The 15,056-nt window shown below is 33.7% G+C and overlaps 3 protein-coding genes across 4 annotated transcripts in view; 2 read left to right on the top strand and 1 right to left on the bottom strand.

Annotated features, from left to right (window-relative positions):
* Positions 1-4,713, top strand: part of LOC116347901 (putative phosphatidate phosphatase) — a 35,217-nt gene extending 30,504 nt beyond the window's left edge. For both annotated transcript variants that reach the window (XM_031778707.1, XM_031778708.1), the window contains exons 5-7: positions 2,963-3,139; positions 3,287-3,463; positions 4,019-4,713. In XM_031778707.1, coding sequence (XP_031634567.1) covers positions 2,963-3,139; positions 3,287-3,463; positions 4,019-4,135 — 471 coding nt within the window. In that variant the 3' untranslated portion in view covers positions 4,136-4,713. The remainder of the gene's footprint in view (positions 1-2,962; positions 3,140-3,286; positions 3,464-4,018) is intronic.
* A 3,924-nt stretch (positions 4,714-8,637) lies between these two features.
* On the top strand, positions 8,638-10,970 carry LOC116347904 (4-coumarate--CoA ligase-like 7). The gene is made up of 5 exons (XM_031778711.1): positions 8,638-8,679; positions 9,020-9,199; positions 9,271-9,671; positions 9,734-10,686; positions 10,780-10,970. The coding sequence occupies exons 2-5, from the start codon at positions 9,059-9,061 to the stop codon at positions 10,914-10,916; spliced, it is 1,632 nt and encodes a 543-aa protein (XP_031634571.1). The 5' UTR covers positions 8,638-8,679; positions 9,020-9,058; the 3' UTR covers positions 10,917-10,970.
* A 1,668-nt stretch (positions 10,971-12,638) lies between these two features.
* Positions 12,639-13,763, bottom strand: LOC116347848 (4-coumarate--CoA ligase 2-like). Its single transcript, XM_031778588.1, has 4 exons — positions 13,751-13,763; positions 13,247-13,690; positions 12,835-13,128; positions 12,639-12,775 (listed from the first exon to the last, which is right to left on the bottom strand). Exons 1-4 carry the CDS (start codon positions 13,761-13,763, stop codon positions 12,639-12,641), a joined length of 888 nt encoding a protein of 295 aa, XP_031634448.1.
* Between the last annotated feature and the right edge of the window lie 1,293 nt (positions 13,764-15,056).

Here is a 15,056-nt window from a genome sequence, read left to right as displayed (position 1 = left end):
GAGAGAGAGAGAGAGAGAGAGAGAGAGAGAGAGAGAGAGAGAGAGAGGACAAAGAAAGAGAGAGCAAAAATACTGGAGGAAAAAAGTTGAAAAGCCACTTGAAACGTAATGTTACACACACACACACACACACACACGTACGAATTGAGCGAACAAAAATTACGGAAGAGAACATTTTGTTGTTCATCTTGAAAACCGAAGTCGAAATTAAAATACATTTGAATTTAATTTACTGCGGCAGGCCGCAATCTCAATGGCTCTTAATGTAATGGTTATGTTCTTCATTCGTTTGTCGTTCATTTCGTGTGTGTTTTATGTGTTTTTTTTTTCTTCACATCTTAAATGGTTTTTGATTATAAATGAATGCACAACGAAAGCCAGTTACATTTGTATAAAGAGGCGTTTGTGAGAGTTTGCTGTGAGAACGGGCAGCTCCGATTTCAGCTGAGAGAGTAAACACCGCGCTCATAATTTATAGAAAAATGCTGAGAAATGCACATTAAATTGATGTGAACCATTTCAGAAAAATCGGTTCACTGATTGTATGTTTCAAAAGAAAAAAAAACTTTTATTTTTCTTATTTGAATAGAATACGGTCTATTTCTTCCTTCTTGTTATGATTTTTAATCATGATTGTCCGCGATCATAGTATTATACCTTTTCTCTTTCTCGATTCACTATTATCGTGATAACGTGCCTTTGTTTGGACCAGCAAAAGTCAAACAAATATCCAACACAAGATTACAATAAAGAAACCATCCGACTTGGATTCGCATTTGAGTGTCACTTTGTTTTGAAATGAATATGCATTATACCCAGCCATAGTTATTAAAGATTGCAACCTGTTCCGTGTACGCGACTCCTGCTGATTATATGTTTATTCAATGTTCGAACTCTTTTACGTTGGCATTTTTCACAGTTTGTTTTTTTTTTATTAATGTAAACGTGCAATAATCACTGTTGTTTTGATTTGCATTTTGTAGGTAATGTGTAATCAATACATTTTAGCACGATTATCAGTATTGCATCATGCGGAGCAAGCACATAGATCCAATTGAATTACAATACTCATTTTTATTGAAATTACATGCACACAGAAGCGTTTCGGTTTTGATCAAATCAGAAATCAATTGAAATAAGAGAGTCAGAAAGGAGCGAAACAAATGAGAAGGCGAGAGAAATGTGATAAATATTTAGTTTTTCGAAAAGTGCACTTGAAGTGATCCGCTAAGAGATCAGTACGTCGTCGATTTGCACATGTTTCTGTTGCCGTCGCCGCCACTTAATTACGGTAAAAATCCAATTTAAAACGTTGCATTTTAGTTGTTCATTCCACGATAATAATAATTTGCTTTTGTTGTTGTGTGTGAATCATTTTATCCTGAACAATCTGACTTCATCACGTACGGCCAATGCATCATTTGAATGTTTTCTGGTTGGAAATTAATTGCATTTGCCTGGATTAGTCAGTTCAATTGGAGTCAGTTTTAAGAGGGTTTCTTTCTTCTCTTGTACTTCATCTCTGTCAATTTTTTGTCCTCCTCTCTCGGTCCCACTTTCTCTCTCTCTCTCTCTCTCTCTCTCTCTCACTCTCTCTCGCTCTCTCTTACTTTTATTGCAAAGAATAATGAATTTTGCGAGCGTGCACACACACCGGAAACAATTGAACTGAACACTCGACCGGTTGACTGACTCTTATTTGCGTTTGCGGTTGATCCCAATTCAATTGACCTTGCACATTTTCGCAAATAAATTGATGCATACGAAAAATCAAATGAACAGTTATGTTTGCAAACAGCAATCAAAACATGATGAGGTTTAAATTTAGTTGTTTGTGATTTAATATTGCGTAGTTGATGTAACAAAAAAAAATTAAGAACAAATGAGTGCACTAAAATTTGCCGAACAGCATGAACATCAGCACTGATCACGCATTCAATTAGAATTTCCGCTTCCAATTTAAAAAAAAAAATCTCGTTTTGATGAAGAAAAAACACGATCATATACGGTGAATCAACACCGTTCCATAAAAATTAAACGAAGTAGACATGTGATGTTTAAATTGTTTTAATCACACATCATAGAGTCTTAACAATGCGCACAATTTTCGACTCCCTTTCGTTTCGGTCCGTGCTGAATTCGAATTGGATAGAGTACAATCTAATTGTAAGCGCGACTGGTAAATGTGAGTCGGTGATTGGTACCACAGTTATCTCTGTACATTAATTCTATGCTGCTCATCATACAGCCAAAGGAGCGCATAGATGCCAACGCATTTTTTTATGATTGATAAAAAAGGGATCATGGAATAAACATTGATTACGAGTCATTCTTTTCTCTTGAAAATACACAGAGCAATGTTGAAAATGATGAGTGGATCTACTTAAGTGCTTCGAAGGTTCGAAGCGATAACAAAATTCCACGGACCACCTCGGAATTCAAACAACACCAACTGTTTGTAGAAGAAAAAGAGAGAAAACTACGAAAGAACAAAGCGAATAAATAAATAAACAAGTCCACACAATCACACCATGATCTGAGCAGTCGTGCGGCATCTTATTTTTTTTTGGTTCGGTTTATGTTACGTCTCATCATCTAAATATTTATAATTCAATAAAATAAATATTCAAACGTGATTGACGTTCGGAGTGAATGCATTCGTTTTTAAGAGCGACGACGTCGGCAGATTTAATATTCTCTCTCTCTCTCTCTCGACATTGTTATGTAAATGATTGTACGAACTGACTTTGACTGTTCACGCCGATTTTCTTCGAAAAAAAATATATGACTTTACCGGCTGCAAACCATTACTGCAAAAAAAAGTCATAAAAAATAGTCCATTCTCTTGAACATATCGTTCAACTGATTGTGCATAAACATTGCACGCTGTCCATGGATTCATTTTTATTGACGTACTTTTTTTTAACAAGCGTTAATATTTCTGTATTTTATTTTTCATTAGGTGTGCCAACCACAATTGTTGGACGGAACGAATTGCAGTGATCCAAGAAATATTGGAAAATACATTGAAGAATTCACGTGTCTTGGTGATTCTGGCGAACGATTACTCAAAGAAGTGCACCTCTCATTTCCAAGTGGTCACTCAAGCTTCTCATGCTACACGATGCTTTACTGTGCCGTAAGTTGAACACAATTCGGTTTTGTATTGAAAAATCAAAACAACGCAGTATTTACTACTTTTAAATGAACGTCAGTTACATTTCAAGCGAGAGAATTCATTTTCTGTTTTTTTTTTCATCTTCTTTTTCTCTTTCATTTTGCGCAGATCTATTTGCAGTCACGCATGACCTGGCGAGGATCAAGACTATTAAAACACTTTTTACAATATCTTTTATTGATGATGGCATGGTTTACATGCATGAGCCGCATTTCTGACTACAAACACCACTGGAGTGACGTTTTGGCTGGCGGTTTGATTGGTATCACTGTTGCCACACTCATTGTAAGTTACATTGAATTTTCCAATGGAATTTCGAAGGAAAGATCATTGCGGTGGATATTTTGAATGTTCAAACAAATAGACTCAACACAGTGACCGGTTCGCGCATATTTCTATGCCTGATAGCTATGCTAAGCATAGCGGAGACGCAAGCCGCAACGCACCCGTCGCCATTCGATTCGAGCTATATATTGTATGCGCACGGTCGTCTGCATAAACGAACATGTGTATTGTTCATATAGAGTGAACGGCGATACGTCGGTTGCGTTTGCGGCTATGCTTGGCATATCTATGCTACCTAGCGTATTTAGGCAAGCATAGAAATATGCGCGAACCGGTCACTGCAGTCAACAACTTCACGAGATTATCGGCATTTCGAGCGTTTTGTATCATTATTTTTTGCAACCAAATTGAAATGAAGGAAAAAAAATGTTGAAATAAAACCATTTCTACTGCATAAAATGATCTCGCCTTCATTTTACATTACAAAATTCATTACATTTCGATATGATATAAATTTGATGAATAATTTTTGTTCGTTTTTTGCACATAATTTAGGCAAATTTCGTAGCTGAATTGGGTTTTCGGAATCGGCAGCATAACAATTGTGGTGGTACTGTGCGCTATGATTTGGGCACCAATGCACCGACCAACAATGGATCAATCAATGTTTAAGAAATTGGAAACTCCGAAAAAAATCACATTATTCACTTATCAACTGCTTAGAATGGAAACACAATTAAAAAAAAAAAAACATTAAATATTCATAGCTTTAATTTATCAATTTTTGACTGTATATGTACAATTATGACGCAATTGATTTGTGAGAGAGCATATGTACCTATGTGGATCATTTGGTTATAATATCGTTTTGGGCAAATCCAGCAAATGGTCTTATTTGGAGAGGTGTCTCTTCGAAAAAAAAATTTGACAATTTTTAAAATCTGTGTATTTGAAAGAGAAAACAAAAATTCAACCGCAATCGATTGCATTTTTACTTTCGTAAAACAATAACAACAATATTCACAGTACAATTTTACTTTTCAATTCAATTTAATTTTATATAAAAGAAAAGAAAGCAAGGCTTTTAGCATTTTAATTGATCATACTTTAGTTCTAAGGAAAATTGTATTTTTTTTTCTTCGGAAGTGTAGCAGCTTTAATTATTCTTAAAAAGAAATATCTGAAAGAATCGCATCGAACAGCAATAAATAATAATTATGACACATTAATAAAGAGACGAGCCCGATCAATTTTGGCCTAAATTTGTATGTTTAAAAAAAAATGAAACAAAATATTGTATTTTGATTGAAAAAAAATAATTGTGTTTGAAAAAAATTGGATATTTTTGTAAAACGATGTCAATGTTCAAAACGATGTTTAAAATTTTAAATGAAAAAATACAATCGCTCAATTTTTCTCACGGCACACTCAAAACTATTGGAGTTCTGTTCGATGAATCGGGCATACATCACATAAATCAGCTGTACTATCTTTCTTTCCCTCATTCAAGACGCAGGGACGTTGAAGATAACTGAACAAATGGCTTATTGTAAACCAAACTAAATTGATCCGAACTTGCATGCTATTTAAAAATAGTCTGATGAATAATTTATTTTTTTACGATATAGAATATAAGGAGTATTTAGCGGGCAGTTTTTCGTTCTTTCAAGTATCATATGAATTGAGTTGCGGTCAATGTCATCGTCATCATCATCAATCCACCTACTTGATAAATACTATTATAATATATAGTTTTGCCTTACTAGCGAATAAGTCTGATAAAATATCAATTATAATCATGTAACTATACATTGTTTTGAAATGAGTCTCAGAAATTAAGGTGTTTTTTTTTCGAATTGTTTAGCAAATTGTTGAGTGAAAAAAGATTTGTTTAATTAAACATAAAAATAAAAATTATATTCAAATCAAATACAAATTGAATCGCTTAGAGTATTCAAAACCGACAATGATTTTTTTTTATATGAATGTCGTCTAAATCTTTAACACCTCTGTCACTTGAGCGTCATGAATATTCTAAACGATTCAACCGAAATAAAAGTCAACATTTCAATTTTCAATTATAAAATTCCTGGACACATTTGGCTATTTTAGTCATATCTGTGTAATGACTAAGACTTTTTTGCCTTCCCCGATGGTTTCAAGCTCTCAGCGTTTTTCAGAATAGTTGGTTCGTTTTTAATATTCAAATGATTATTATGCAAAAGAGAAGCAATCAATATAAGGATGGAACTGATAAGGATGGAACACAGAGTTAGAAGATCATTTTGATATGAATGTTAACATTAAGCTAATTTATTGATTTCCTTTTCAGATAACACTCAAAAAAATATTGAACTCTTATCAATTCCATATATATTGATATGTTGTGAACAAACAAAATATGTATGTGTAATGTTTAGTTTTAAGAACAAAATAAACTTAGAATATGAATAAAAAAATTGAGAAATGACAAAATGAATTTGTTTATCCTTTTATATAGTCTAATAAGTGCTATAAAAAAGTTTTGCATTTATAATAACCAAGCATTTCTGATGGTGAGAATCACTATAAAAATAAAATGTCTTACATCCGTAAGATGAACTTTTCCGCACTGTGATCCACAACATGCATTTATTACGTATCTTTTACCGTAAATACGAATTCATGAGAAAACTGAATCTGATATAAATGTTGCGATACAAATAATTTTTGATAGACTTTTCAATGCCTGTATGATTTCGTAATGACGTGAAACTTTGCACGAGGTATTTTTTTCACAAAAAGCTAACATTCTGAAAGTTTGAAGAATTGATTATTTAAGCCTGTTTTAAAACACTTATTACGAAATGAAAGTAAGCTACAGTTGCAACTAATTATATTTTCCTTCGAAAAACCAAGATTCATAATTGCCAAAATATGGTATCGACATGTGCCGAAAACACAAACTTGACTATACGACGACTCTCGTTAGACTTACTTATTGAATGTGTACTTGCCAAGCGTGTGCTTGCTTACTGTTTTATAACAACAGTTTGCAATTTTGTGTTACAAATTTTCTCTGTCTTTTGAGAACTTTCCGCATTATCATTCAGTTCATTTTTATTTTTCCGCTTTGATATTATGCAACATCATAATCAGTGATTCCCTTGAAATCATCCGAGAAATGAAGTTCGATGTCTTCTAGTGATCGATTTTCTGTTTCCGGTAGAATCAAATACATCAAAACCAATCCACAACCAGATAGAATGCAATAAAATAATGCCATTCCGGGTAATGAAAATGATGTTTCCAAATCGTAATACGTCTTTTTACTGACGAAACCAAGGAAATAATAAACAGCCGCAGAAATGCTGCTTGCGATTCCACGAGATCTGAAAATGGATTATAGTTTTTGCAATAAATCGCGATTTTTCCATAAATTAACCATAAGTAAAAGAAAAAAAACTGACTTCAATGGAAATAGCTCGGAGGCCATCATCCAATGTATTACAATAATACCGAGGTTCGAAAAGAAACTCCACAATGTGAGACAAACTACTGGTATATAAGTGAGAGTTTTGTTTTCCATTTCAAATGTTCGCTTTTTAAATGAAATGTATTCGCTAGGCGATGTATAGTTTTCGTTTACCCATGAATCGAATTACAAAGAAGAGCATCCGGTGTAATATTATCGAAAAATCCTATCAAAGCTGCCACTTGATCGGGTGGAATAGGGCAAAATATGGTCGCATCGACAACACGCTTGTTAATTGAGATAAGAAACACAGAGCTGTTACGATGACAAATGGTTTGAGCGTTCGTTATCTTTTTAATTCGATGAATCGTTCACCAAATGTGGGTGAAGGATGATGACACTCTTGGTTTTGATTGATGCACGAGTTACACCATTTTGATCGTTCACTATAGCAACCGCTTCACTTGACACCCATCCTCTCAACCATTGAAGCTTTTTTTTAACCCATCAACAAATCCAAGATAATGTAAATACAGTGCGACTTCTCAGCGTCAGCAGTTCGGTTCTTTGATAGGAGCCAGTGGGGTGTTTTTCTAGTAATAACTTACAAAAATGGAAACGATTTTCACGATAAAACCAATTCTACGTACAACTTGTTGATTCAAAAAGATATATTTGAACAAAAACACTCGCAATAAAGAAAAAAATCAAAATCTAAAACAAAAAAAATCGATAACAATATTGATAATGTGTCAGTTTATTCATTTTTCAAGCAAAATTAGAATACAATAAAGGAAAATAAAATCATAATTTTGGTTTTATATCAGCTGTAAAGAGGTTAGATAACAAATGATAACTCTGTCTCAGCAGAGTTACAAATCATTAGTTAAACCATTGAATACCTATTTCATGAAAATTGTTCGAAATCTGTTTAGTTTTTATCACATTTCATAGTTGATATTAATGACACTTTTGTTCAGTTAGGTACACACAAAGAAATGATACAATGAAAACTAGATGGCTTGTCGTTGTCGTATAAAATTCGGAACTAGTTGACACTCCGTATAAAATTGTATTTTTCCATTTAATTTCATACAAAATATCATTTTTGTGCATTCTCTTTTATGTGGATCTTCTTCAAAGCATAAACGAAGAAGAACCGCACAAAAGGGAATACACAAAAATTAGGGGTTCCGAGGAAAAATGTTACGTAGAAAAGTTCCGCAGAAAAATGTTCGGGAGCCAAATGATATCATTTAGCAAAGCTAATTGGTACCAGATAGCTCTTCTAAATGATACCAAATAGCTCAACTAAAGCTATTTGGTATCAATTAGTTAGGGTTTACTTAAAATTACTTTGCTAAATTATATCATTTAGCTTCCGAACATTTTTCCGCGGAACTTTTCTACGTAACATTTTTCCTCGGAACCCCTCAAATGATGTTTGGTATGAAATTAGATGAACAAATACAATTTTTTTTTCCGTCGGAGTGTCAACTAGTTCCGAATTTTATACGACACGCCATCTAGTTTTCATTGTATTACTTCTCTGTGTGTACTTTTATTAATATTATTTTAACGAGCATTTTAATAATATTCAAGATATTCAACATAATATCATTCGGCAACTTTCCAATAAATTTGGGTTTTTCTCATTGATATTTAATCTGGGTCCTTTACAAAGATCATCAAGTCTTACTCAAAAACAATACCAAAACATTCCTCGCCACGCAGTGAACTCAGCACTTGTATATAAAGTAAGGTAGTAGACATATTGTAATGATCACATAAATACATACTATAATAAACTAATAAACAATAAAAGGATAAATTTTAGTCTAATTTACTTGCTTGATACATGTATAAGGTCTAATGGCAAATCTTTTTCATCTTATAAGACCATATATGGTTAAGTAATTTTGAAATTGTAATTGAGCGAATAAAAAGACCAATAAAAAAATGATTGTATCACATAAAAACATTTATTAAGCAAAATTGACGTTTTGACACGATTCAAAGACTGTATTCTTTTCTCTAGCCTTGGAATGCATATAAAACCAAAATGTTTTCATCTCGTTGTTAATTTAATTTCAATGTCTCAGCTGTCTTTAAGTTCGAATTTAAATAATTCCAAATCAGCAATGTTCAGTTTCGCTACGAGTTTTGACAAAAAACTAAAATTATGGAGTGGACGTGATATTTTTCCTTTGTACCATCCAGATATATCAGTTGCACAAGTGATGCTAGGGGCATTAAAAAACTATGGCCCGAAGATAGCCCAGGTGCTTAAATCAATTTAATCTTTTTCATCGTTTATTTCAAATTGATTTTAATCCCTTATTAATTATTGTAGATTAGCGATGACAATGGAACTCGCTTAAGCTTCGATGAAATTCGAATGAAAACCGTGCGTGCAGCGCAAAATCTCCAAAAACGGGAATATAAATCGAAACAAGTTTTCGGACTCGTTGCAAAAAATTCACAACATTTAGCCCCGATTATATTTGCTTCAATGTGTCTTGGTTGTCCAATAAATACACTTGGAATTTCATTTAAAAAAACGGAAATCATTCACATGCTAAAGATAACAAAACCAGTGCTAATGTTTTGTGATATCGAAATGTATGATTTACTAAAGGAATGTTTGTTGGAATTAGGAAATAAGGCTAAAATATTGACTTTTGGTGGTAGCAAAGGTGATTCAGAACCAGTCGAAAATTTATTTTTGAAAACTAAATACGAGAATGATTTTATGTAAGTTATAATATTTGATGCAAAAATAACAAAAAAATAAGAAAAACTAAATTGATTTGCAGCCCAGTAAAAGTCGATGGTAAAAACGAAGCGGCTGTAATCGTTTGCTCATCTGGTACAACTGGACTTCCAAAATGTGCTGGAATATCACACGCTGCACTTCTTGATGCAGTCAATCGATTCAATATCGGTACATTCAGTGATGTAATACTGTCATTTGGCTTAGTTCAATGGATAAATGGCCTACGATTTTTATTGCGGGGAACACTATGTGGTGCAACCCGAATTATTACAACTGATATTTGGTCACCAGAACTTGAACTTTCTATCATTGAAAAATACCAAGTTACAATTGCAATGAATGCATCTTATCACATATGCTTGTTGATGGAAAGCGAACATTTAAAAACAGCTGATTTGTCGAGTTTAAATATTTTGATGATTGGTGGAAGTAAAGTGCCAACCTATCTACGAAATGGAATGAATAATCATCTTTCAAATGGAAAAGTTCATGATGTATATGGAATGAGCGAGATAGCATGTGTTGCAGCCCTTGATTATCCCGGATTAAGTGGAAAAGAAACCGTCGGACAATTGGCTAACGGAATCCATATTAAAATAATCGACGACGAAGGGAATCGATGTGGTATTGGTGAAAATGGCGAAATTTGCATTAAAACAAACTACAAGTTCCTTGGTTATTATGGCAATGAAATAGCTAGCAATGACATTTTCGACGAAGAAGATTTTATCATGAGTGGTGACATTGGCCATTTCGATGAAAATGGATATCTGTATGTTGTCGATCGGAAAAAAGACATTTTTAAATATTGCGGCTCACAAGTTTCACCGTCGGAGATTGAAGCATTTTTGATTGAGTCAAAAGATATTAAATTAGTTTGTGTGGTAGGTATTCCAGATCCAGATCAAGTGGCTGGCGATTTACCAGCCGCAGTTATTGTTCGTGCAAATGGATCAAATATCTCAGAAAAAGAAGTATTGGATATGGTTGCTGGTAAAAATGAACTGTGTTTTATGTTTAGATAATTTAAAAGATTTACTGACGAAAATACACTCACATTGGTTTTTGTTTATTATTTACATATAGGTCATTTTGCAGATCAGTGTAAACTACGTGGAGGCGTTTATTTTGTCGATTCATTACCAATAACTCAATCGGCCAAAGTACTGCGCAGAATCGTTAAAGAAACAACAATCAAAAGGTTTAACGCACGCAAGAATTAACACAAGCAAGAGTTCGTTGCAAATTTCAATAAACAATGACATAAAAAATTTATCATTTGTATTGAAATGCAAAATTACTCTTTATAATAAATTTACGTTAATTATAAAGATGAAAAACAATAAAACAATATAAACAATATTCATTAGGGTGGAACTATTTTTCAAATTTGGTGTCATTTTCGACATAATATTGCGACCACTTGGAAAAAAATGTCTTATTATCTCCAGATTCAAGATATGAAAGAAATTTCAATTTTCTGTTTGATATGAGACAACGACTTGAAAATGAAAGAGGACCATTTTACTGGAAAATCATAAAAAATTGCGGAATCTGGAGACCATAAGACATGTTTTTCCAAGTGGCCGCAAGCTGACGTCGAAAATGTTCCACCCCATTATTCAACTGAAAAAAATATTCGTTCACCTGTAACACTGTGCGCTCAATTCAATGTAATCATTCGTTTTTCTCTATCACATCGGAGTTTTTTACAATTTTCCTTGGAAGTTTTTTAAAATTGATGCAATTTTATGCTTTTCAAAAAATATCTAAGGAAAATGTTAAAAAAAACTCCGACGTGATAGAGAAAAACGAATGATAACATTAAATTCACCGTCCCAAAATTATGCGGAAATGGTGTCTTTCATGTCAGTTAGATTTTTGAAGTTGAAAAATGACACAGTGTAATCTTATCGATGCACAAATATCCTAACTAATTGATACCAAATAGCTTTAGTTGAGCTATTTGGTATCATTTAGAAGAGCTATTTGGTACCAACTGGCTTTGCTAAATGATATCATTTAGCTCCCGAACATTTTTCCGCGGAACTTTTCTACGTAACATTTTTCCTCTAAGCCCCTCAATTCAGGTTCACTAAATAAGAATGATCAAAAGCTTGTATTAAATACAAAACAAATGTTAAAATGGTATTCGCCATTGAATGGTTAATAATAGATAGTTTTGTTTTCGGCTATTGGTCGATTCTCGTTCAATGGAATTCAAAAAATATTGTAGTACTCATATGTATATTTTATCTATATAGATATTAAACTTTTATTTATCGGCAATTCTTTTCGGCAGATTTAGCCAGGCATAGTCTCTGATTTCTCTCAAAATTGGCATACAAGCTTGTTTTGGTGAAAAACTAAGAAGAAAAAATTTAAGCCCGATTTTTGACACTTTGTAAATTTTGGCAAAATTTTGTATGGCAATTGTATCGAAACTTGATTTTTGACCCCCGAGGAGGCATTTTTTGTAGCCCCATCCATCCCCTTTTCAACGGTATACATGTTTTTGAAATCGGTCGATCCGTTTCTGATATGAAGCTCATACAAAAAAGTTGATATGGAATTGCCGATATAGATTTCGTTAGAATATTTCGTTAAATATTCAAGAAAAATTAATGCTAAAATGGAGAAAATCATTTTTTCAATTGATTTTAATTGTATTTATTTCTTTTTAAGTGACTGCCCTTATGCAAATGAAACTGTTGGTTAAATCTCTCGTTGTGCTTGCTATAATACTGTTTACTATAATTACTGTTTGCACAGTATCCGCTGACCAGTTGCACTGTAGCAGCAAAAATTTATAACAGCGATTGGATGGTTGGCTCAAAGCACGATCTTAATATATGCTTGCATAAGGCTTGATCATGTTTGATTAAATAAATTTGATTTCTTTTCATCTACAAAATATCAGTCACCACCTTTTCACACAAAGGAAATTATTGCTTTCTTTGGTTATACAGCCCAATGCCTAATTGAATAGCTGAACGACGAGCAAATTTTCCGGTCTCGGTCATTGGTATCGAATCGACGAAGTAAACACCACCTTGAAGGCGTTTACAGTGGGCAAAATGGTCTAGAAATGTGAAAAAAAAGTTGAGCGAATTGTTTGTAGTTGATGAAGCATGAACTTACTCAGTGCGGAAGCATAAATAAAGTCTTCGTTGCAAGTTGATTCTTTATTTTTCACAATCAAAGCCGCCGGAATGTTTCCACTTTGTAAATCCGGAATTGGAACTACGCAAGACTGCTGTATACCATCTAAATTGTTCAAGAATCCCTCAATTTCAGCTGGCATCACATGGTAACCGTTACATGTAAACAACTCTTTTTTACGATCGATGATAAACATGTCGCCGTTTTCATCAAAACGAACAGTGTCACCAGTAGGAAAGAATCCCTCATCATCAAAATCATCGTGATTTTCTTCTTTTTCGCGAAAATATCCGAGAAGTTAGTTTTATACATAGTTCACTCACTTCGTTTACACCCAGTCGTTTGCCTTGTTCATTGACAATTTTAGCGTCGCATCCGCTAAACAACTGACCTGCACAGTCATTATCCGAATGAGCCAAATTCATGGCGATATATCCGGATGCTTCAGACATTCCAGAAGCTTGACTAAATTTACCGCCCTTCAAATATTTATTCATACTTTGTATGAGGTTCAATGATGACTTTGAACCGGAACATAGATAATGTTTTATACTCCACAAATTTGCAGTTTCAATGTTTTCACTATCTAAGAGTTTATATGCTGATGTCGGTGACGATGTCACTTTGAACTGTTCTACTATTTCAAAAAAAAGATCTGGTGAAAATTCTCCCGGATTCACAATACACGTCAATCCATTTAAGGATGTTGCCATGAACCATAGAGTACTGCGTATACCACATAAAATATTAAATGATAGAGTTACATCTGAAGGTTCTATGATTGATTCCAATCGAGTGGCACTGTCGAGAATTGCAGCATGCGACAAAGCAACACCTACATTTTATTCGTTCAATTGATTAAGTTACGGTATTCTCCACTTACACTAAGACCCACCTATAAAATTCATTTTTTTTTTCAATATTTTTGCACTTATTTATTGACTTATCGAAGATAAAAACCCTAAAAGTTTTCCGGCTTACATTCAGTTTTTGCCCGTTATAAAAAACCGGTCAACTTTTCAAAAATTTAATTTTTGACTCGGGCATCGGTCTTAAAATCTAATGATGCAGTTTACAAGTTCATAAAAAGTATATGTTATAAATGCTATATAGCATCAAGATCAGTTGATAATTGGCGAAGTTATGGCTGTTTGAATTTCAATGGACATATCTTGGACAAATGTCAACCGATCTCGCCATAGATCAAGAAAAAATGTCAAAGTTTGAAAATCGGTCCACCCGTCTTCAAAATACGGTCCTTTCAAGAAAAGGGTCTTTTCGAAAACTTCAGCGTTTTAAAAATTTCATATGAATCTCTATGAAAAATCAAAATGTCTGTCTGTCTGTGCGCGATTTTGCGTACTGTTGGCCGTGGCCGGCCTCCAAAAGTAACTTTTCGACTTTTTTCCCTATGGTCACCGAAGCGCCATGACTTGACACCCCCCAGACATATGCATATCACTGGAAAGGTCTTGAAGTGAGCTATCGAATGGAGTCATTTGCGGTCCAAAAATTTCAATGTGGGGTGGCTAAATTGGCCAAAAACCAAAAATGTACCGTTCGGCCGGACACATAACGTCCATTACCTCGAAAACAAGCTCAAGGATTTTTTTGAAAATTTCACCGATTTTAGGCCCAAGTCTAAGCTATAATATGCCGCATAGCTCATATCCCAGAAAATTCTTGTTTTCAAGATATGGCCTTCGATAGTGCAAAAATGGCCAAAAATGGCCATTTTTTCAAACAATCGCTGTGGCACCTATACTTGACTTACGCAAGGCATATGCATATTCGTTGGAAAGGTCTTAAAGTAAGCTATCGAATAGTGCCAATTGCGACTTAAAAATTTCAAGTTCAGGTGGCCAAATCGCTCAAAAATCAAAATTTGACCGTCTGGCCGGACACATAACGGTCACTTTCTCGAAAAAGACTGCATAGGTTCTTTTTAAAAATTCATCAATTTTAGCCCCAAGTCAAAGATAAAAAAAATGTGCATACCACACACCACTGCTAAAACCTCTGTTCCTCATTATGATCCATAATTTATATCATTTTGAACCAAAAATAACATAAAAATCCATATTTTCATTGTATTTGAAAAATATTCAAATCCATGGGTCTCGAATCTTTAACTTGGAAAATAGCACTTACAAAACTATTGATATCAAATAAAAAACCTCTATCGAGTTAGAGAACGAGTG

This window comes from Contarinia nasturtii, unplaced genomic scaffold (genome assembly GCF_009176525.2).
Source record: "Contarinia nasturtii isolate CC-2019 unplaced genomic scaffold, AAFC_CNas_1.1 Cnas_scaffold_2166, whole genome shotgun sequence".
Taxonomy (NCBI): Eukaryota; Metazoa; Arthropoda; class Insecta; order Diptera; family Cecidomyiidae; genus Contarinia; species Contarinia nasturtii.
This window is presented reverse-complemented; position numbering and strand designations above follow the sequence as displayed.

Bases quoted from the DNA above. Each gene is read 5' to 3' on its own strand.
- LOC116347848 (XM_031778588.1), bottom strand. The intron at 13,129-13,246 runs GTCAGTTGTTTA...TTCGCGAAAAAG, and splicing joins TTCGGATAATGACTGTGCAG to AAGAAAATCACGATGATTTT. The intron at 12,776-12,834 runs GTAAGTTCATGC...TCACATTTCTAG, and splicing joins TATTTATGCTTCCGCACTGA to ACCATTTTGCCCACTGTAAA.
- LOC116347904 (XM_031778711.1), top strand. From the start codon at position 9,059: ATGTTCAGTTTCGCTACGAGTTTTGACAAAAAACTAAAATTATGGAGT. The intron at 9,200-9,270 runs GTGCTTAAATCA...TAATTATTGTAG, and splicing joins ATGGCCCGAAGATAGCCCAG to ATTAGCGATGACAATGGAAC. The intron at 9,672-9,733 runs GTAAGTTATAAT...ATTGATTTGCAG, and splicing joins AAATACGAGAATGATTTTAT to CCCAGTAAAAGTCGATGGTA.